At 37.1% G+C, this 21,628-nt stretch overlaps 2 protein-coding genes across 5 annotated transcripts in view; one reads left to right on the forward strand and one right to left on the reverse strand.

Annotated features, from left to right (window-relative positions):
- Positions 1–367: 367 nt before the first annotated feature.
- Positions 368–4,217, reverse strand: mchr1b (melanin-concentrating hormone receptor 1b). Of its 2 annotated transcripts, XM_058770988.1 has the most exons (3): positions 3,771–4,217; positions 2,806–2,881; positions 368–1,694 (listed from the first exon to the last, which is right to left on the reverse strand). In XM_058770988.1, the coding sequence occupies exons 2-3, from the start codon at positions 2,873–2,875 to the stop codon at positions 685–687; spliced, it is 1,080 nt and encodes a 359-aa protein (XP_058626971.1). In that variant the 5' UTR covers positions 2,876–2,881; positions 3,771–4,217; the 3' UTR covers positions 368–684. The 2 variants fall into 2 exon arrangements, with proteins under 2 accessions (XP_058626971.1, XP_058626972.1); XM_058770989.1 differs by lacking the exon at positions 2,806–2,881.
- A 3,142-nt stretch (positions 4,218–7,359) lies between these two features.
- The window catches only part of grb2b (growth factor receptor-bound protein 2b), a 44,190-nt gene continuing 29,921 nt past the window's right edge, over positions 7,360–21,628 (forward strand). Inside the window, exons 1-3 of one of the 3 annotated variants that reach the window (XM_058770723.1) lie at positions 7,360–7,518; positions 8,638–8,723; positions 8,805–8,955. In XM_058770723.1, the coding sequence (XP_058626706.1) occupies positions 8,878–8,955 (78 nt within the window). In that variant the 5' untranslated portion in view covers positions 7,360–7,518; positions 8,638–8,723; positions 8,805–8,877. Of the gene's footprint in view, positions 7,519–8,527; positions 8,724–8,804; positions 8,956–21,628 lie in introns of those variants that run through there. The other 2 variants (XM_058770722.1, XM_058770724.1) reach the window with 2 other exon arrangements.

Genomic DNA, 21,628 nt, shown 5'->3' on the forward strand with positions numbered 1-21,628 from the left:
ATTCAACAATTCTTCCCTTCTGTGTCAGTCTCCACTGCATGTGTTGTGGTACTGTCGTGTTGAAGTCTGACGTCGAAGAGAAGAATTTGTTGAATAAAGTCATTATTTTTGTTTTCTTTGTGCAAAAAAAGTATTCTCGTAGCTTCATAACATTAAGGTTGAATCACTGATTTCACATTTTAACAATGTCCTTGCTACCTTTCTGGGCCTTGACCGTGGTAGTTCTCTTGCTGTCTATGGCGGGTCAGAAAGCTCTCGGATTTCATCAAAAATATCTTAATTAGTGTTCTGAAGATGAACGAAGGTCTCACGGTTTGGAACGACATGAGGGTGAGTAATTAATGACAGAATTTTCATTTTTGGGTGAACTATCGCTTTAAATTGACAAAATAAGTCAAATGAATGCATCCTTGGTAAGAAAAAGAGACTTACAAGTAGCCATATTTTACAGAAAACAAATGGCTGTTAATGCTATGCAAGGTATTGAGTCACTGCAATGTAAAAATACTTCATACCTCTTTCACCGCACAAAAATATGCCAAGCAAAATGTGCATCATCACAGATCCATTTCAAACCACAAACTGTTAATGAGCAATTCTGCAAGACTCTTCATAGACATCTTTTCAGCTTCATGCTCATTATAGAAACACAAAAAAATGAGTTCAGCATGAGTCAGTGCCGTTTCAGTGCACAGCCACAGTAACTGGCAGCAGCTCGCGGGAGGACTGAGACTGCTGCGGTCCGTCAGGGGCCAGGCGGAGACTAACACTCCCCTCGGCCGGATCAACCCGAAAGTCTTTGTGTGCCGGACGGATGGCTACGATGAATTGTCTTTTGAAGGTTTCACTCAGCAGGATGTAGAGCAGTGGGTTGATGCAGCTGTTGGCGTAGCCCATGCTAATGGCGACATTATAGGCATACAGAAAGGCATAACTGGGCCGTTGCACGCTCAGATGTGCCAGTTGCAAGATGTAATGAGGCGCCCAGCAAATGAAAAACGCCAGGCATATGGCAACGGCCATCCGAGTAACCTTTCTAGTGCGCACACGAAGGCTGTGCTGGGGAAGTGGAGCCACCGTGGCGGCCATGTTCTGGAGGATCTTGAAAAAGACCACGCAAATGATCACCAATGGCAAAGCGAATGCCAAAACAAACTGGTAGAGAGTAAACCAGTACGTGTCTGTGGCCGGATTGGGAAGGAGCAGAGCGCATCCCACCGATCCGTCCCGCAGGGGCATGAGGCCGGCGTACATCCACACCGGCGTGATGGACAGCAGTGAGAGGATCCACACCAGGCCCACCACCGCCACAGCCACGCATGGAGTGCGTATGTGGTTGAAGCGGATGGGATGAACCGTGGCCAAGTATCGATCCAAAGTCATGACCGTTAAAATGTAGGTGCTCACGATCTGGCTGTTGGAGTCCAGTGCTGTGATAACGGTGCACATGGTAGCACCGAAACACCACGAACCGTTTCCCACCAGCTGGTGGATGAGGAACGGCATCCCTAGAAGAAACAAAAGATCTGCGATGGACAGGCTGAAGATGAAGATGTCAGGCACTGTCTGTTGCGCCCTGAATTTATTTTTTTTGACGATGGTGTAGATGACGATGCAGTTGCCTATAATGCCGACGAAGCAGATGACTCCATAAATGCTTGGCATGAGAACATTGTGATACTGTTCATCAGTGTCTGCAGGAAAAAAAGAGAATATTTTACAGTCTCAAGATACATTTAAAAAATTCTCCTTCTTTTTTTTCTTTTTTTTAATTTGAGCTTTTTGAGAGTGTGTGTGAATATATACATATATACATATACATACACACACACTCACACTCACACACTACTGATCAAACGTTTAGGGTCATTAAAAAAAATTCTAAAGAAATAAATAATTTAATTCTGTAAGAATGTATTAAATTGATCAAAAATGACAGTAAATACATTTATAATATTATGAAAGAATTCCATTTCAAATAAATACTGATGTTTCAAACTGTCTGTTCATCAAAGAATCCTGGAGTTTCCACACAAATATTGAGCAGCTAACTGTTTTTACCATTGGTAATAATAAGAAATGAGCAGCGAATCATCATATCAGAATGATATCTGAAGGATAATGTGACTCTGAAGACCGGAGTAATGATGCTGAAAATAAAGCTTTGCATCACAGGAATACATTACACTTTTAAATATATATATATATATATATAAAACAGTTCTTTGAAAATATAATATTATTCCACAATAATACTGTTTTTAATTTTATTCTTTATCAAATAAATACAGCCCTGTTGAGCATAAGAGACATCTTTCAAAAACATGAAAAATAAACATCTTTTGAACAGTAGTGTAAATATTTAGCCACTAAATGATGTATTTGACTGTTGTTAACTGTGAATAAAAATCATATGTTTTGTGTGCTGCGGTCTCATTATTTTCACCTAATAAACTAATTTTACCAATATTTCTAGGCATCAATTTATGTGGTAAGTAGCAGGATATTATCACACAGTAAGCCCTGTCAGAATGATTCAGGTCCTCTCAGTCTCAGGGTCCTGATCATCCTGTCATAATCACTGAACATTATCCCAGCCACAAAGCCTGTGAGTCAAGAGCTAGACTCAAGCAGAGAACCACAAATTAATCTAATTATGAAAATGACGCTATAAAATGTAAGAGCTACTTGATCCTTAAAATGTCTTTTGTTGGTCTAACCTAATTAGTCATTGATAAAGCCTGTTATTTTGCAACATGATGCACATTCAGGTTGCCAGACAAAAATATTATACAGTGTATTTACCTGCATTTAAATGTTGAGATGAGTTAAACACATCACTGGAGTTCTCAGTGGGGGTCACATTGAAATCCATCACAAACTTGACCATAAAACAAATGCACAGATGTTATTAACAACAGGCTCCTATACTGAGGTTTTTGTAAACAGTCAAGTCTGGACACTGAAAAACACCAAACCGAGCATGTTATCTTACGGATTTGTCCAAACCTTTCAGGCTTTTCGGGATTATAATTTGAGTTTGTTTTTAGATCATGCTCGCTGCTGCCTTGCTGTCTGTTTGTTTTATTGACAACAGTGTTTTGGCATCTTCATTTTTAGTTTTCCCTAGATTTTCAAACTGGGGACTCCCAGTGGGCCACAAGGGGGTGCTATGTGTCCACAGAAAATACAAAGATTGTACAGGGCGTCCGAGTTAAAATTGTAAATCGTTAATTAAATGTTTAATGCGGTGATTTTTAAAATAAATGTACCTAATTTTATTTTATTTACCAAATAAAATATTCTCACTTTTTATCCTGAGAATCATGAAATCAGAATTATTATAAACAATAAAAAATGAGGACAATTTAAACTGAATAGAAAAAAAAAGATACACAGTCAACAAACACAAAATACAATTTCTCAGGATATTTTAATAATCTGTTTTGCCTTTAGTACAATTAAAACGTATGTGTAAAATCAATCTTACTTTTCTCAGATAGCATAACTGGGTGTTTGTACATTAAATTGTAATACTGCCTTTCTTTTTAACTGCCATATCATTTATACCCTTAATAAATAAATAAATAAAATATCCATTATTCAAATAGTATTCAAAATATTCATATACCATAGTATTTGCATTGTACTTCAACATAGTATCATTACATTATGATAAAATAATGACACGGTGCATGGCACACAAACACTTTTTGGTACTTTTGGTTAGTGTAAAACATCAAATGTCATCTCATTTTTCACGAACCCACCTTTATCTGATTATCTCCAGTGGTTTGAAGAAGACTGCAGGTAGGCTATAGAGGTCTCTCTTAGCCTTGAATTTGTCCTCTGAAACGCATGCCACTAGTTGACAGCTCCTCAAACGCGCTCTACACCAGCCATGGTCTCCAACATCGCCAATATGTGAGCAAATGCACACTTGAACGCTTCAGGGTCTGATTAAAACGTCTCTCCGGCGAGGTTAACGCTCTCGTTCCTTCCCAGTCGACAGAACATCTGTGAGGCTCGCTGGGGAAAGGAGTTATATGTGATCTGAAGAGTCGAGCTCGATGTAGCGTCTGATTTGCTGCCTGATGGCTATTATTATCATGTTCCTGCTGACGTGACGAACATCATCCATCTGGGCACTTTTGGGCTTCACCACGGTTTAAAGAAACGAGAAACTGCACAGAACTGCTAGTTCTCAATCACGTCCGTTTACAGCAGATAATCCCATTTGGGATGTCATTTACACTGCATAATTTGCACGTCTTTCCTCTCTGGGACTGTCCCTGCAATTAGTGAACGGTTTAATCAGGCTGGGTTTGAAGTGTCTGCGAAGTGAAAAGTGGAAACATGTTTACGAATGTAGGACTAAATGTTGTTTTGCTATATAAAACCTGGAGGGATTGATCAGCCTACGCGTTAAACGCACATACTGAAGCAGATAATCTACGCCAATACAGGCTCATCTTGCAATACAGGCTATAGTTTATGATAGTATATTTTCGTTAATAGTCTATTTAGCCTGCATGAAAGTGATATGTAATAATATGCATATTTACAAAAATATTTCAGTCAGAATGTCATGTAAGTGTCATGTATATGAATTAACTACAGTGGGGGGCAAAGAAATTATCAGTCTATAATTTTAATGGTAGGTTTATTTAAACAGTGAGAGACAGAATAATAACAAGAAAAAGTCCAGAAAAACGCATTTCAAAAAAGTTATAAATTGATTTGCATTTTAATGAGTGAAATAAGTATTTGATCCCCTATCAATCAGCAAGATTTCTAGCTCTCAGGTGTCTTTTATACAGATTAGGAGCACTATCTTAAAGGGAGTAATCTCAGTTTGTTGCCTGTATAAAAGACATCTGTCCACAGAAGCAATCAATCAATCGGTTTCCAAACTCTCCACCACGGTCAAGACCAAAGAGCTGTCCAAGGATGTCAGGGACAAGATTGTAGACCTACACAAGGCTGGAATGGGCTACAAGACCATCGCCAAGCAGCTTGGTGAGAAGGTGACAACAGTTGGTGCGATTATTCGCAAATGGAAGAAACACAAAAGTGGTTCTCCCTCGGTCTGGGGCTCCATGCAAGATCTCACCTCGTGGAGTTTCAGTGATCACGAGAACGGTGGGTAATCAGCCCAGAACTAAACGGGAGGATCTTGTCAATGATCTCAAGGCAGCTGGGACCATAGTCACCAAGAAAACAACTGGTAACACACTACGCCGTGAAGGACTGAAATCCTGCAGCACCCGCAAGGTCCCCTGCTCAAGAAAGCACATGTACAGCCCGTCTGAAGTTTGCCAATGATTCAGAGGAGAACTGGGTGAAAGTGTTGTGGTCAGATGAGACCAAAATCCAGCTCTTTGGCATCAACTCAACTCGCCGTGTTTGGAGGAGGAGGAATGCTGCCTATATCCCCAAGAACACCATCCCCACCGTCAAACATGGAGGTGGAAACATTATGCTTTGGGGTGTTTTTCTGCTAAGGGGACAGGACAACTGCACCACATCAAAGGGACGATGGACGGGGCCATGTACTGTCAGGGCATTGAAGCCAGCCAGGGCACTGAAAATGGGTCGTGGATGGGTATTCCAGCATGACAATGACCCAAAACACACGGCCAAGGCAACAAAGGAGTGGCTCAAGAAGAAGCACATTAAGGTCCTGGAGTGGCCTAGCCAGTCTACAGACCTTAATCCCATAGAAAATCTGTGGAGGGAGCTGAAGGTTCGAGTTGCCAAACGTCAGCCTTGAAACCTTAATGACTTGGAGAGGATCTGCAAAGAGGAGTGGGACAAAATCCCTCCTGAGATGTGTGCAAACCTGGTGGCCAACTACAAGAAACGTCTGACCTCTGTGATTGCTAACAAGGGTTTTGCCACCAAGTACCTTACAAGTCATGTTTTGCGAAGGGGTCAAATACTTATTTGACTCATTAAAATGCAAATCAATTTATAACTTTTTTGAAATGCGTTTTTCTGGATTTTTTTTGTTGTTACTCTGTCTCTCACTGTTCAAATAAACCTACCATTAAAATTATAGACTGATCATTTCTTTGTCAGTGGGCAAACGTACAAAATCAGCAGGGGACCAAATATTTTTTTCCCCCACTGTAAATGCCATTAATTACACATATTAATACACATATTAATCATAACTCTGAGTCTTGTAAACATTTTTTTTTCCGGAATATCCAGTGTATTTATTTATTCATTTATTTATTTATTTATATGTCTGAAGGTAGCCTAATTCTGGATGGGCGATTATTAGAAACCTACAGACACTTGATAAAATGTGTATAGGCTATACATAGGCCAATAAATAAAATATAATAAATCTGTATGTGGGGGCAATGTTGCACAGTACATTAATGGTTATTTTTTAAACCCTTAATAATTGATACTCATAAGTATTTAGCCTCTTTGTAAAGACTAAGGCTGAGGCATAATTTTGCAGGTGGACCACATGCCATGGTTTTGATCTGACTTTAAAGTCAAGCATCTTTTGAAAATAATTATTGGCCAATATAAGGTTATATAGACCTTAATCAGATTAGACGCCATATGCGAGGCTGTGATGGTAGACTTAAAGTGTTTACTATGACATGCACTGTGTAAAGACCATGTAATTTTCACAACTTTCAAAACTGTTTTATGAAGTTTTGTGTACTGTAAGTATTTCTCAGAAGTTTTGTTAGCTGAACAATCGATAGGCTATGTTATTAAACAACAATAGGCCTACAGTCAAATGAAGCTGCACTTCCATCGTTCACAGCCTCGTTTTCACTCATGCAAATTAAAATGTGGAGCAACATAGGCTAAGATCTACTTAAAATCCATTCACTTTTACTGTCACAACATCATATACACAAATGTAAAATACAAGCTCCCCAACAATCCAATGATAGTGACAAGTAGACTACAGAATTTACACATTTAATAATGGTATAACTAAAGTTTTACTACAAATACCACGGTTAAACTATGGTTAGTGTAGCAAAACGATGGTTAACTTGTGGTTACCATGGTTTAATAGTAAGCATGTTTTTTTGGTTTTGTTTGTAGTAAAACCATGATTAATTTTCGTAAGGGTAGTGTAAGATGATGCAGTTTCAAGCAATGTTCTGAGTTTCAACAATCAAGACGGTGTCAAACACTCTCAAAGATGTTTTTCTTAATCCCTGTAAAATTAAGACAGTCTTGATGTTTGACCAGAAGATGGCACTATGCTGCAGCCTATTAAACATCATTGGACTTAATTATTATAAAGTCGTGTAATGACTCAATTCGTCCACCAGGGGCAGGCGGAAGCTGAACGTGCGGACGTCGCTGTATCAAAGAGGAAACGGAAATAAACAGAAAAATACAGCAATTTTTCACCATTTCAAGTCGGGCGAGGTAGAAGAGCTCAACCTCATCAACGATTAAACAGAATTAGAGTGGACTCTAGGGTCTTTAAAACGAGAGAGCGAGTGTTGGCCCTCACAGTTGTTTTCAAGAGTGAGTATAAGAAACTACCGCTTTTCTCTGACTGCCAGCGTCAATGTTTTTTTTTTCCCCCCATGTTAACATAAGCAAAGGCCATAAGGCCTCTGTGCTTTCCTATACATTACCGCTGTTCGCAATTATTTATGATAAAGAAATCAAGGACTTTATGCTTCTAGACATGTTGACAAGAAGTTGACAGAAGGAACGCATTCTCATGTGTTGTTGTTTTTTTAAAGTTAGACTATATCACGGGATTTTTAAACTAGAACTGTACTGGAATTAGTCATGTTTATTTTTTATTATTATAATTTAAAAGATACAGTGTGAATATAACTACTTTAAAAACTCGCATATAATATTTAGACTTTGGAAGTGAGTTTTATGCAGCGTTACTGCATATATATGCATATATATAGCTTAAAGGTAAACAATTTCACGTTTAAGATTAATATTTATTTTATGAATGTTATAAACATTATGCGATTCTGTTATATGATGGTGAATCATATTCTTTTGAGATTCAAGCGTTAGACAATAATGCGCCGTTGTCAAATGCTGCCTGTTGAATTGCAGTACTATGCATGATATCGTTATGATTAAAATGTAAGATAACATACAGCCTATGCTTTAAATAACATCCAAAGCATTTCCGGTGTCATTTTCGCAATTAATCTGCTACAAATCTGATATCTTTAATACATGCAGCTCGTTTACAGGTTGACTTATGTCTGCGCAATTCTTGATATTTGCTCAAACGAATATTATTCTCTGCACGTTCTATAGCACTATGACGTTATCGAACCTTGAGTTCGCGAACGCTGTGGAATTCTGACCGTTTATTGGTCGAGCAACAGACGGAGCGAAGCCAATTGGGTGTTGACGCCCCTTCTAGGGCTTTGATTGGCTCACGCAGGCTCCACGCGCTAATCTGATTGGACGGTCCGCTCTGGCCGCGGCGCGTAATTGGCCGCTTGAGACGTCAAGCAGACGGGTTTCCTTCCTCTTTATGGGGAGCGTTTGCTTTTTAATGCCAGTTGTATCGTGGGGCGCGGCCCATTGAACAATCTAGAACACTAGATCAGCATTATCGAGCCCTATCGGATTTTCTGAAAGACTGTACTTTGTTCGCAGGTTTCTCGCCGTGATCTTTATGTGAGGATCGCGACGGGAGGAGAGACGCGGGGCTGACAGACAGAGACAGAGAGAGAGAGAGGCAGGTGGAGATCATTGTGTCTTCTTGGATCTGTGCTCATCGTCGCTATTGAGATCTCATTGTCTGGTCCTCTGGTCCACAACAGGGATATAAACTGCATCAGGAGGCATCATCCACTGCTTTGAACCTTACCACATAGGTGTCCGTCAGGCTGTATCATGGAGGCCATCGCCAAGTATGATTTCAAAGCAACTGCAGATGATGAGCTGAGTTTTAAACGTGGGGAAATATTGAAGGTAAGTCATGATTATTTAATGTGTGTTATAGTTTATTAATCTAGTTCCACATGAGCAAGTAGTTGGGGCTTTTTTTTTATCTTGATCAGAATGTCTGTAAGTGCCTTATTGTCTCATTACTAATTAACTACTGAAGCAGTACTTACAGGCTATATTGGATATGGGCCAGGTTTGTTAGTTATTGATTAGTTTTATTGTTTGGTCTTTTGTTCATATGCCAGGAATTTTTTTTTGTCATTTACGTGAAGCAGGACGGATGGTTATGGTATTGTGAATAAGGAAGTACTTTAGAAGATAATGTAAATTTCAACATATCAGCACCATTGGTGTGTGCCTGTGGTTAAATATACGTATATATATATATATGTGTATATATGTGTGTATATAAGTATGTGTGTACTCATTTAGCCGACGACTGTTTAAAGTGACTTGGAAGAGAAACGCAAGGAATTTTTCATGAACCAGTTCATAGTGATGAGCATTTTTAGCTACGAAGAAACATTATGAACGAAAAGCAGTTTGTTGAGTTCAAGGACTAGTTCCTGTTTATTTCATATGTTTCACCCTACAATTAATGTTGCGACATGTACTCCCCTTCATGTCATTCAAAACCTGTATGATTTCTTTTTTTCTTTTCTGTGGAACACAAAGGGAAAGAGTTTTTGTACTTTTTTTTTTTTTTTTGAGGATGCAATAAAAGTCAATGGGGTCCAAATGGACACACACAAAAAACAACAACACTGAAACATTTTTCAAAATATAGTCTCTTGTGTTCTGCAGAAGAAAGAAAGTCATACAGTTTTGGAATGACATGAGAGCAAGTCAGTCATAACAATTTTAATTTTGGGGTGAACTATCTTTTTAATTTTATGTCATTGTTTTGAAATGCGTCTGGAAGATTAGTTTAGCGCACGTTGACAAACTTTCTTAATTTCTGCTGATCTCTGGTCACAATAATGCAACTTTGTCTTTCAGTTTGCTCAACCTTGTCAACAAACGGCGAGGAATATGTTGTCGTTTTATGAAGTTGTTTATGGCATTCAGCATGTACTTGAAAAGCATTTTAGAGCTTTTGTAGGTATGAGTGAAGAAATCATGAATAGAAAGCCATTTGTTGTGTTCCTTTTCATTTCGAGATATTTTGTCATTATTTCCTCACTTCTAATATCGGTTTTGTGATATCACTGCAGTTTCTTCCATCCAAACAGCAGCTTCTCAAAAGAACTGTTTACGCAAGCACATCATTTCTCTTTCCTCTTGCGTCTGAATGCTAATCTCAAGCACGGCATCTGGTAATCTGGCCAGACCTCACAGCTGTATGTCGCTGTCCAGCTTATGTAAAGCCGCGATCTTTCCTTCTCTCCGCAAGGAGAGTTCAAGCTATCCCTCTTTGAGCTGGATTGCAACATATCAGCTGTGCGGAGGAAAGGGTTTGTACTCGAGTGCTCTGAGATTTAAACGCAATCATTCTAATCTCTCAGGTTGAGTTTAGGGGCATCTTTCTTGCATCATGCGTGCATAAGCCTGTCATAAGCACGTCAACAGCATCATTCCTTTGATCTGATTACAGGCCTAGATTATCATCAGGTCTTTGTCTTTGTGATGGGACGGCAGAGGCACTAAATGAACCACGTCCTGAAGTGGTGTGGAGGAAAACAGGCAGGATTATGGCATTGGTGTTGGTCTACTCATCTATGGGATTTCAGATTATAGTGTTGGATAATGTGTGCAGAACAGAAGTGTAGTTATGAATAATGCAGTAAGCAATCAAATGTTCTCATGTGTGTTTTCTGTTGCAAATAGCAGGCATGTGCTAAGACGCTTGACTTTATTTTGTCTCTTATGCCTTGTACGCGAGTAGGAAACTGTCTACTCAAGCTGCTTCACCCAAAAATTAATATTGCAACTTGCCCTCATGTCGTGTATTTCTGTTTTGTTGTTGTTTTTTTCTGTGGAATGCAAAAGAAGATATTTTGAAGAATGTTTCTATTGTTTTTGCCCATGCGATTCATTGTCATTGGTTTACACTGACTTTAAACACTTTTTCCAAACAGGTATTATGAAGAGAGGTAGGGTTTTTTTTTTGTCCTTTTTAAGACCAGTATAGAAAATTTAAGGAATGAATTGAATGGAGCACAGTACATCAGTATATGTATATAAATAATTCCAAAAACATTTTAGATCTGCTCCCAACCACCAGAATACAGTACCTCTACAAAAAAGTAATTTTCTTCAGTATTTTTGTCTTGTTTGCATTCTTAAATTAAGATTTACTTGAGAAGCAAAATGACACAAAATAGCCTTTGTCGTCTTTATGAGTTTATAATAAAAAAAAAAGAACAAATATCTGCCAATTGGCTCAGAAAACTCAAAAATCTTAATTCAAAGGGGAAACAAGTTTTCATTCCCCATTGACGGATATTTGTTGTTGCTTTAAGCATGAACTCACTTCATTTTATTCAGTGTTTTAGAAAACAAGACTTCATATCATCAGTTTTCATCTCAAGAAAATGTATCTTGATTTAAGAAAGATTGATATTTGTATTAGAAAACAAATAGGAATGCTGAGAAAAATGTAGTGCTGTGACTTATTTTGACTGATTTAAGACCTTCATTTGTGAAAGAGCGAATTCAGACTTTAAGACCCTCAAAAACACTAAAGATAGAGTTTGTAATGACATGAGGGTGAATAAATGATGGAATTCAAATTTATGGATGATTTATTATATGTTGTGTTTAGAAATGCGTCAGGAAGAAAGCACACTTTTGTGAACATTTACATAAACTGTTTAATTTTGCTGATCATCCGCCACAATGACACAACGTTTTAACGTTTAAAAACACGGTTTGCTCAACCTTGTCAACGAGTGGCGAGAAATATGATGTTGGCCGTGTGCTTTTGAATGTACAGGAAGTTTTATTGGCATGTTTCTGGGCTAGTTCGCACTGACCCAACAACCATTGCAGTTTGGTGTTTGTTGGAACATTGTGCTGTAAACATCAAGTACGTTACTTTACCATTACAAACGTCAGTTTAGGGCACTTGCTGGCTCCAAATCCAGCCTCTTCCCACAATTCCTTCTGCTTCTTTTGGAGTCTGCTGCAAACGCTCAAAGAGGAGCTTGTTTACACATGTTCTTGTCAAGATGTTTAGCACTGTGCGTTCTATGTAGCTCTGTAGAGTTGGTGTTAAAATGTTCTTTTTCTATTTGTGCCTCCCTGATTTTATGAGGAAGTGATTCTTCAAAGCATGCAAAAAATGGACCATAAGTCAGCAAAGGTGCTAAAGGCTATCTTTAATATCCTCCATCAGCATTATATTTTAAACTAGATTTACATTTTGAGATGGTGTTTTCCCATGCAGAAGTCACCGCCACAATGCAGCAGTGTTCTTGGTGGTTGTCAAGGTGATGCCTTGCAGTTTCTAAGGTCTTCTGAGTGGGTTTCTAGTACATCTGCATGTGTGGTCTTTTGTGTGGTGATGTCTGGGTTTATACAAAATGGCTCCAACTACAGTATCTGTTGATGACACATGTGAAGTTCACATCTTTTTTTTAAAAGAACTTCTCGAAACCTTTATCTTTGAACTGATCAGCCTCTCATGTAGAAAATATAACATCTAGTTTAACATCAACATATCTGAAAATGATAGTGGTGATGTAGAAAACCCGCAGGTTATCTGTTGGTGTGTAGAGCTAGACTGACCCTTATCACCATACCCTAATTTTTTCAGACTGAGGTTTCAGTGGTGAACATGCTCAAGTCATCTTGTCTTGGTTTCTGTTCTGAATCTGATGCAATAGCCAAAAGAGTTTCATGTAGTTGTAGTTTGTACTGAAAATAATAAAATATTATTGTATATAATTATAGTGTAAAAGTAAAAATATATACCCTAAAATATTCTAATTTAAATAAAGCAATTTATACTTAATTGCTTTATTGTAGTATTTTATTTTACTATAAAATAACATTGAAAAAAGTTGATATATATATATATATATATATATTAAAAAATATATATGTGTGTGTGTGTGTGTGTGTGTGTGTATATGTATGTATAATATACACACACACACGTATGTATATGTGTGTATTAATTAATTAATTCTGTTTAAAAATATTTATTGGGTTTGTGTTCAGTTTGGAAGGTTTTTCTCTGTTTCAGCTTGTGATGGACATACAAAGATGCAGGGAATACTGTGAAATAATGCACCGCTGTGGATTTAAACGCTGTCCTCCTGTGTATGAATTTTGGTCCATTAGTCAGGAGGAGTAAGTGCATGTTTTCAGACGCATTGTGATAGTGCTATCATGCTTTTAACAATGCCTTAAAACACCAGAGATATTGGTACGGTCGTCTTTGGCTTTTAAGGAGCTTCGACTTTGTGACGGTGATCTCACACATTGACACTGAAGTATTTTAGGCTGTAAATCGAGGGCTTTTGGGGGGTTTTACCTGCTGCCACAATAGAAGGAACAACCTGATTTTTCTTCTTAAAGTACTTAATAGTAAGGCAAAGTCATGCTCTATCCTCTCATTTTCACTTTCCTATTCTGGTTTTGCTTTTGATAGCTGATTGGCCAGCGGAATGATTTTCCTAAATGGACAACAGTAGCTGTTTCACTTGCAATATATTGCAGAATAAACATTGACTGGCTGAAAGCTGTCGCTGAAAGGCCAAGCGTTTTTGAATTGACCTTTTCATTCACTCTTAATTTCCCCCGTAGAGGCTGATTGAGCAGGACTGCTCTGTTTATTGGCTGTCTCATCTTTGATGACATGGAGAGGGAGTCAAAATGTTTGCCCGAGGGGTCGTTGTCCCGCTGACACAAATGGGCCGGAGAGTTTGCACTGCTGTTGAGAAACAGCCAGTGGCTATATGCACGTCCTCCTGGGATAGAAGAGCTCTTAAATGAGTCATTATGCTCCAGACTCTTTATTCTAGAAATAACCAGGAGCATTTTTTCCAAAAGGAACGAAGAGGTGTTATTTCAGTACTCTTGAGTGGTACAGCAGAGATAAAGGTTGTACTGATAAGTGAACGCGAAGTATTAAAGTTCAGCACGTAAACTTGTCCTGCATTTTATGTTGCGATCATAAAATATTTAGAATAAATAAAATATACACACACAGAAATATATGTAAAAAAATATATATAAACTAAAATATATAAATATTAATGTAATGTTATTAAGTTTGTAAACATTTAGATTTCACATTTTTGATTGTCAAAAACATTTAAGGTGGGATATGGCTGAGACGTATCTTTTTTTAAATATAATTTAAAATAATTCATACTTGATAATTGAATACAGATTCAATGCCACTGATTCAATCATAATTGAATACTGATTTATCGTATTGTTTGCATAAATGGCTCAACCTTTTACATTGCACCCATTTAAACAATTTGACATAGCCCAACATAATACGATTGGCTAATACATTTTTTTTTTTTTTTATTATCAGTTATATGAAAGCTGTGCTGTTGTCATCTAATGACTTTCTAATGAATTTTCCTATTGGGCCTAACAGCAGAAATAAAAGAATTATTAAAAACTGGTTCTGCATTTATTGTTCGTAATCGATGTCTGTTCTTATGATCGTTAACACTATCGCTTGTTCTCTATTCAAGGGTTAAACAGAAAAACAAGATGAGAGGATTTTAAATGGGTCATGTGTCAAAAGTCAGCCACAGGTTTACTAATGAGTGGTTGCAGATGCTGTCTGTTAACCTGCTAGCCACATTTCTTTAGGTTTCATTTCATTCCTCCACATAGTTTCGGTTTCTCCCCGGCGAATAAAGAAGCTGCCATTCGGCATCCCCTGCGTTTAACTTCTGACGACTTCACAAATCTGCCTCATGCTTTGTGAAATGTTTGTCATTTGCTCTCAGCATCGTTTGTTTTATCTGTCAGGTACATTTGCCTCTAGCTGTGGAAGTGAGGTAAAATAATCATGGAAATGATAATAAAGTACAGTTTGCTGATGCTGTAATAGACTGATGCATTTTGCATTGATATCAATAGCCTGCATTTGCCTTCACGTGTTGTCTTTTGCTTTCCTGCTTCATCCGTCTCTCTCTCTCTATATCCTCCCAGACTGTGACACATGCTCTGATGTTTTCCTTGAGATGAGTCGGTAGAGACAGACATGATTTAACAGGCCCATGCTCTATTGCCCTCGGCCTCTAGTCAAGCTGAATTTAGCATGTAAGCTATTAGAGTCTATGCCTCCCTCTCAGTTCATCTGTTCTTGTCTGCTTTGCTCTGAAGTCAGAGTGTAAGTGGGTGTAGAAGCGCACACACTCATCTAAAAAAAAAAAAAACTCTTAGATTTGCACTGACAAAACAACCAGAAGTCATTGGTTTTCAGCCTTCACAAAGTTGAGCAGAGTTCAACGTATTGCAGATGAGCAGCATTGTGGCAACGTGGCGGCTCCTAAATGGAGTACAAATAAGGGTTGGATTGACACAAAAAATTTGGCTTCTGTACAGTTCCAGCTTGTGGCATTAAATCGATACCTCAGGCAAGAAATATGCAACAACAGTTTTGCGCAACTGATGAAGTGCAACTATGACTGTCAATAGACTCGGTAACGTCCTGTGCGTTTTGAGGTCTTATTGACGGACATCTCATTCTCATGTTATTTTATATATTTGCACTTGTTTAACATTGTTTGAAATATGACTGTTATAATACCCACGTATTGAATATTATAATGTTATACAATGGTATTGTTATTTTTTTTAGTACATTATTCCATACAATACAAGTGCAGATAGTGTCTCTACACACTTTTTCTCTGAGTTTTTAAAAAAGTTGCCAGCCACAGCCAGCATTGTTGATCATTTGCATAAAATTTTTGTGGCCTCTAGAATATCTTGTGGTATAAATATCTGAACATGCAGTATGTCAAAAAGAGAACAGAGCCTCTGCTTTTAAACAAACAAACCAAAGTTTTATTCTAGCTACATGCATTCTTTATCAACGCTGAATTAAAAAGCAATATTTTGAACAAAAAACTGAGAAAAATGCATTCTTGGTGCAGAATATGTCTGGATTGCGTTGTTTCATAAATGACAGAAAGTTCCGTTAAAGGTTTTTTATTGGCATCTGTGGTTCCATTAAGAACCTTTAAAATCCTTGGAAGCTTTCCGTTGCACAAAAGGTTTGTTATAGTGGAAAAAGGTGCTTTAGATTATTAAAACGTTCTTCACAATAAAGAGAAAAAATGGTTCTTTTAAGAACGGATGACTCAAAGGTTCTTCTATGGAACCTTCTTTTAGAAACTTTATATTTTAAGTCACTCTGTGGTCACCAGTTTTATCCCTTCAAATGGCATATTTCAAAGTTTTTGGCTTGAATATAACTCTGCACCCTTACCTCATTAGTATGCATATGCAAATTAGACCATGAATTGACCACTGAATCAATTCAGCTATATATATATATATATATATATATATATATATATATATATATATATATATATATTTATTTATTGATTTATTGATTGATTGATTGATTGATTGATTGATTGAACCAGAAACTGATTCGGAAGAGTGAATTATACAGGGTCGTATACATGTATCAGAGTACTTATATATTTTATGTATCACTCTCTACAACGTTGGATGTGTAATGGTAATTGATACATCAGTAGTCTTTGGCTTGACCTACGTTATCAAACAGCTAATAATGTTTCGCTAATGTAACACAAACCATGTTTCCGTTCACTATCTCAGATTGCTAATGATATGCAAATCCCCACCCCACAAGTTGGCGGGATTGGTTGCATGTTTGTGACTGTAGGAAACGGGCTGTTTCAAACCACATTTTTGATACTGTCATAATTTGGTAGACTGCAGTGTTAAGGAGAAAAGGTTTAGCCATGGTGTTGACTGATGAATTTGCACATGGTTTGTCTTTAAGCGCATTAAAAACATAACACAAGATAGACATGTAAACAGTGTTTTTTTTGCATGAAATAAAAGTGCTAAAAATGATACCTCAGGTTAATGCAGGAATGTCTGCTAGCAACCTCCAGTGATCTTTAGTCTGCTTTTGGCGTCCTGAAGCTCATCATCAACATCTCAGAGGGAAATGGCAGCAGGCTTGTGGTTTGTTCCACCTGTTCTGGAGTTTTCTGCTGTGTCCTAGATCTGGAGGTGGGGGCTGTTACCTCTTCAACCCCGCTGCATCCTGAACACATCATTCCTGTAGAGAGCAGGTCGTGCTGCAGGCGGGTTCAACGGGTTTGCTGGGCGTCACAAATGTGAAGTGAAACACATTTTGATATTTGATTTGAATTTGATTTCCTTTTTTGGCTCTTTGAACTCAAGTAAAAAGCACTTCAAAGGTGTTTGTTACAGCCTAATTAAACAAAAGAGAAACAACAACACTGTGTATAAGTTACATGGTATTATTACATTCAGAAATAATGTAAAATACTGAAATAAAACAAAACATTAGCAGACACTATAAAGAAGTATTTTTAGTTCCTCTCACTTCAGCAAATCATTTAAATTTAATAGTATTCAGAACAGGAATTAAACAATGTGTGAGTATTAAAGTATAAATAACAAATAAGTGGCATTCATTATAAGCAACTTTTTATAAACGCCAAGCCTAAGCAAATTATTTAACCGATACTGAAATTTCTGGCGCGTGGCAAATGTGCTATAAAAAAACGTGCTTGACAGTAATTGCATTATATCAGTTGCTTTGGAATACAAGTCACAGCTCATTTCAGGTGATAAAAAAAAAACGCAACTTATATTTGGAAAAATTGCGTATAATAATAATAATAAGGTAACACTTTAGTTTAGGGGCCAATTCTCGCTATTAACTAGTTGCTTATTGGCATGCATATTACTAGCATTTTGGCTGTTTATTAGTACTTATAAAGCATTATTTTGCATGACCATATTCCCTTAATCCTACCCTATACCTACGCTAACTGAACCATTAATAATCGGCAAATTATACGTTCGAGGCAAAAGTCATAGTTAATAGTGAGAATTGGTCCTCAAACTAAACTGTGACCAATAATAATACATATTAATAACAATAATAATAATTATAATACCTTATTGGCTTGTAACATCAATTAAAAATTTGAAACTTAGTCAAGATTTGATTTAAAATGCTGAAAATAGATTGAATTGCAATTCATTAAAGTGTCGATCGATATTTTAAAATATATAAACATTACTTTTTATTGTTTAGATGATTGACGACGTTTAGTCAGATTTTAGATTTCTAATCAGTTTTGTAGTTGTTGATAAAAGACATTGATTTCTACTGTGCACTTGGGGTTAGAAGCCACAGTCAGGTTATTTATGAGAAGAGGCTTGTGTAAACTCTTTGGCCGATTGCTTGCTCAAAGACAGCAACAGCTCAGTGGTTTTATCTGTGATCAATAGAGGTGCTCTTCAAACTGATGGTGAGGTTTTGGCCTTGTGACCTGCTCTAATTTAAGTGTCTCTTCCTCTACAGTATTTGAGCAGAGCAGGATGAGATGGGGGAACAGTTGGAAGCATCTTGTTGCATTTACATTTTAGTTGAGTCAGGACTGGCTGCTGTTTGTTGGAAGGATTTCATGCCACTAAGCTTTTCTGGTCAATTAGATAATGCATTTTGTCAATTATGCACGATTAAAAAAACCTAATTCCACAAAGAATACCAGAGTTTTTTTTTTTGTTTTTTTCTGCACTGGGTAGATGTACACTTTTTAAATAAACATTGAACTACACCATTTAGTTATACGGTGATGTTGATATTCCTCTCGGCTCAAATGAACCATAGCCTTTTATTTTTGACTTGCTGTGTGAGCTGGGATACATCATTGTTCTGGTTTAGTTAGAATGTGATCGTGAGACTGAACGCTTTGCAAACCTAGCCCAGTTTCACACTACAGGTGCACGTTTCTAAGAAATCCCCCTGAAGTAACTCGTGACCGACAGGTTCTTCACTTAAGTACTAAAACTGAAGTTCGCTTATTACTGATCAGCTTCTTATAAAGAACCCGTCACTTAGTGGAAGCTGTCATGTACGATTACTAGTATCTGGAACACGGTCGGATTTTCCTCACTTCCTCTTAGACCGTCTTAAAATGTAATAAAGGGAAATGGAAAGTCGCCTCCTTCAGCTTAATGGAAGTTCTCAATCTTTTTCGCTGAAAGCCAAGCTTGCTTTTAAACTATTCATTACCTATTGCAAAGAGCAGAAGCGAAAGATATGGATATTAAGTAGTTGAGTGGCTTTGGATTGAGGCTGAAAACTTGAAGCCAGTTCTCAAAGTCCTAATGTTTAAAATAACACTGAGGTTAAGGACAGGAAAGGATGAAATGTTAATGTGTTTTGTGTATACGACCGTCACCGAAGGTTTAATGTGGCCGTCTGTCTGTGTGCCGTAATTGAAAAGAGCTGTCTGTTCATTACGGGCACAAACATGCTGAATTTTTAATGGCAAAACACAAAATTAGTCAAGTCTGTTTTAGCAGCCATTACAAAGGCAATGCGCACTTTATTTTTATGTTCAGTCTAGTCATTTATTTTGGATGGTTTAGGTTGTTTTCCTCCACAAACTTCTAAATTATGAATGCTTGAAGGGGAACTGATGAAGAGTGAAATAAAGTGTTTGGGGGAAAGAGTGTGGGAACTAAAGGTGTGATGTTGTCTTAGTCAGGTTAGGTGAGGTTTTCAGAAAGCGTAGTAAACTGATTTTGTGCAGTAGAGATGCATTTTGCTGTCACACAGCACTCATAAGGAGATGCAGTTTGCAACAAGTGTCCTCCTACTCCTCAGAAACCTTTTTTTAACTTGAATAATGTGCAGGTTTTTTGCATTTATATTTATATTTAATTGACTAAGCAATAGTTTGATTTAAAGTTTGTTAATTGAATATTTATGATGCTTGTGTAAGAACACAAGCAGTTTGAATGCTTTTATCAAATAAGTATAAATATTTTAAACTTAATCGGATAATTAATTTTATTATATGTTGTTTATACATTGCATTTTTATTTATATCCGAAAATAATAGTAATAATAATATTTTATTATTATTATTATTATTATTATTATCATTATCAGATAAAGGTATCCGGGCACATTTATCTATCATAAATATTTTTAACTTTGGATAAATTCTAAATGAATGTAAGTCAATGGAACACTGTTTTTAGATGCCACACCACATCACATTGTGTCATTATGTTATGTTGTAATGTTTTTATTTGGTTACAAAAGCACTTCAGACTTTAACGACATTTAAATGTGGCAGTGATTTTCTTAAATTATTGTTCATGTGTGTATGGAAATAAGGAGTTGTTTATGAAACTGATAGCAAAGCAGTTGCAACTTTTACATTTCCATCAACCATAAAACAGAAACATGTATGCAAAGTAACTTGAGCATTTTAAGACCTAATTATAAGGGTTATGCACCGCAAACTTCTGTATTCTATAAAACATGTCGCTTCGCTTCTGATTCGGGTCTTTTGTATGTGGTCCATTTAATAAGGAGCTCAAGATTTCTTCAAAGGAGATACCAAAAATGATCATAACAGATGTCAATCACATTTGCAGATTGATATCTAAAAGTTTTTTTTTGTTTTTTTTTCTTACTAACAACAATAATAGCAACCAGTTAGCTGATTTCCTTAAAAGTGCAAAGAAATCGCCTTCTGGTTTTGCATAGCGAAGACATACCATAATTTACATGACAATACCAATCTTGACTCTTGATTCTTGGCCGTCATCTTGCTTTGTATGTAATCTCAGTTGTTTCATGTAGCTTTGCTGTTAAGAGAGAGTTCAAACTCCCCCTTTTTCCCCCCTTTGGCATTAATCGCTTCAAAGCTGAAAAGTATAAAGCCTTTGTCTCTTCTGCATGGAACCAGCAGATTTTTCTAAGAATAACTTTCAGCTTTCCAAATCGATTTTTGTAATCCTAAAGCCGAAAATGAACCTAAAAGCTGACTGTCGGTTTTGGAGAAACTCTTGTCTTTGTTAATAAGCCTCCTGTTGTTGTTTCTTCATACACGTGGAATCTTCCATGTTTGTTTTACCATTTTACATTAGGCATTTATGTTTGGTGTCTTTACTTCTGTGCAACAGAGTCAGAGTGGTCTGCTTACAGACCACATTTCGAGGCTTTTTCATTTTGATCATGATGGGGTTCTCCTCTCTCATGCAGTGATGACATTATGTTGCACAGCTTGCCTTTGTGAATGTCTTATGACTGCACAAGTAAAGAAGCACTATTTTGGCTGTGCTATGTGTATTTGGTAGCAGTTGTTCTGGCACAAGCTAAATAAACCGCCTGCACCACACGTGCTTTTATACAGTTTATATTGTCATACATGTTTCTTGTGCAAAACACTCAATAGTTTAGTTTCCACTTGAACAATCTTAAATTGTTCAGCTCTTTGGACTTCCCATTTTTTGTGTAGGCTGTTTACTGGTGCCCACAAACCTTGACCAACCTTCCCTTAAGCAGCTAATGTAACTATAGGTTGTATAATTTGCATTTTGGATGGTTTGAATCTATGATAGATCGAGTATCATCAACAGCGTGATGTTTTCAAGTGGCTGTCATAATCAGATATCATGGTGTTATCATAATGATTTCTCAGATTTTCCCAAAAATGGACTCGCATGGAAA

The sequence above is a fragment of the Onychostoma macrolepis genome, chromosome 03 (assembly GCF_012432095.1).
Source record: "Onychostoma macrolepis isolate SWU-2019 chromosome 03, ASM1243209v1, whole genome shotgun sequence".
In the NCBI taxonomy this organism is placed as follows: Eukaryota; Metazoa; Chordata; class Actinopteri; order Cypriniformes; family Cyprinidae; genus Onychostoma; species Onychostoma macrolepis.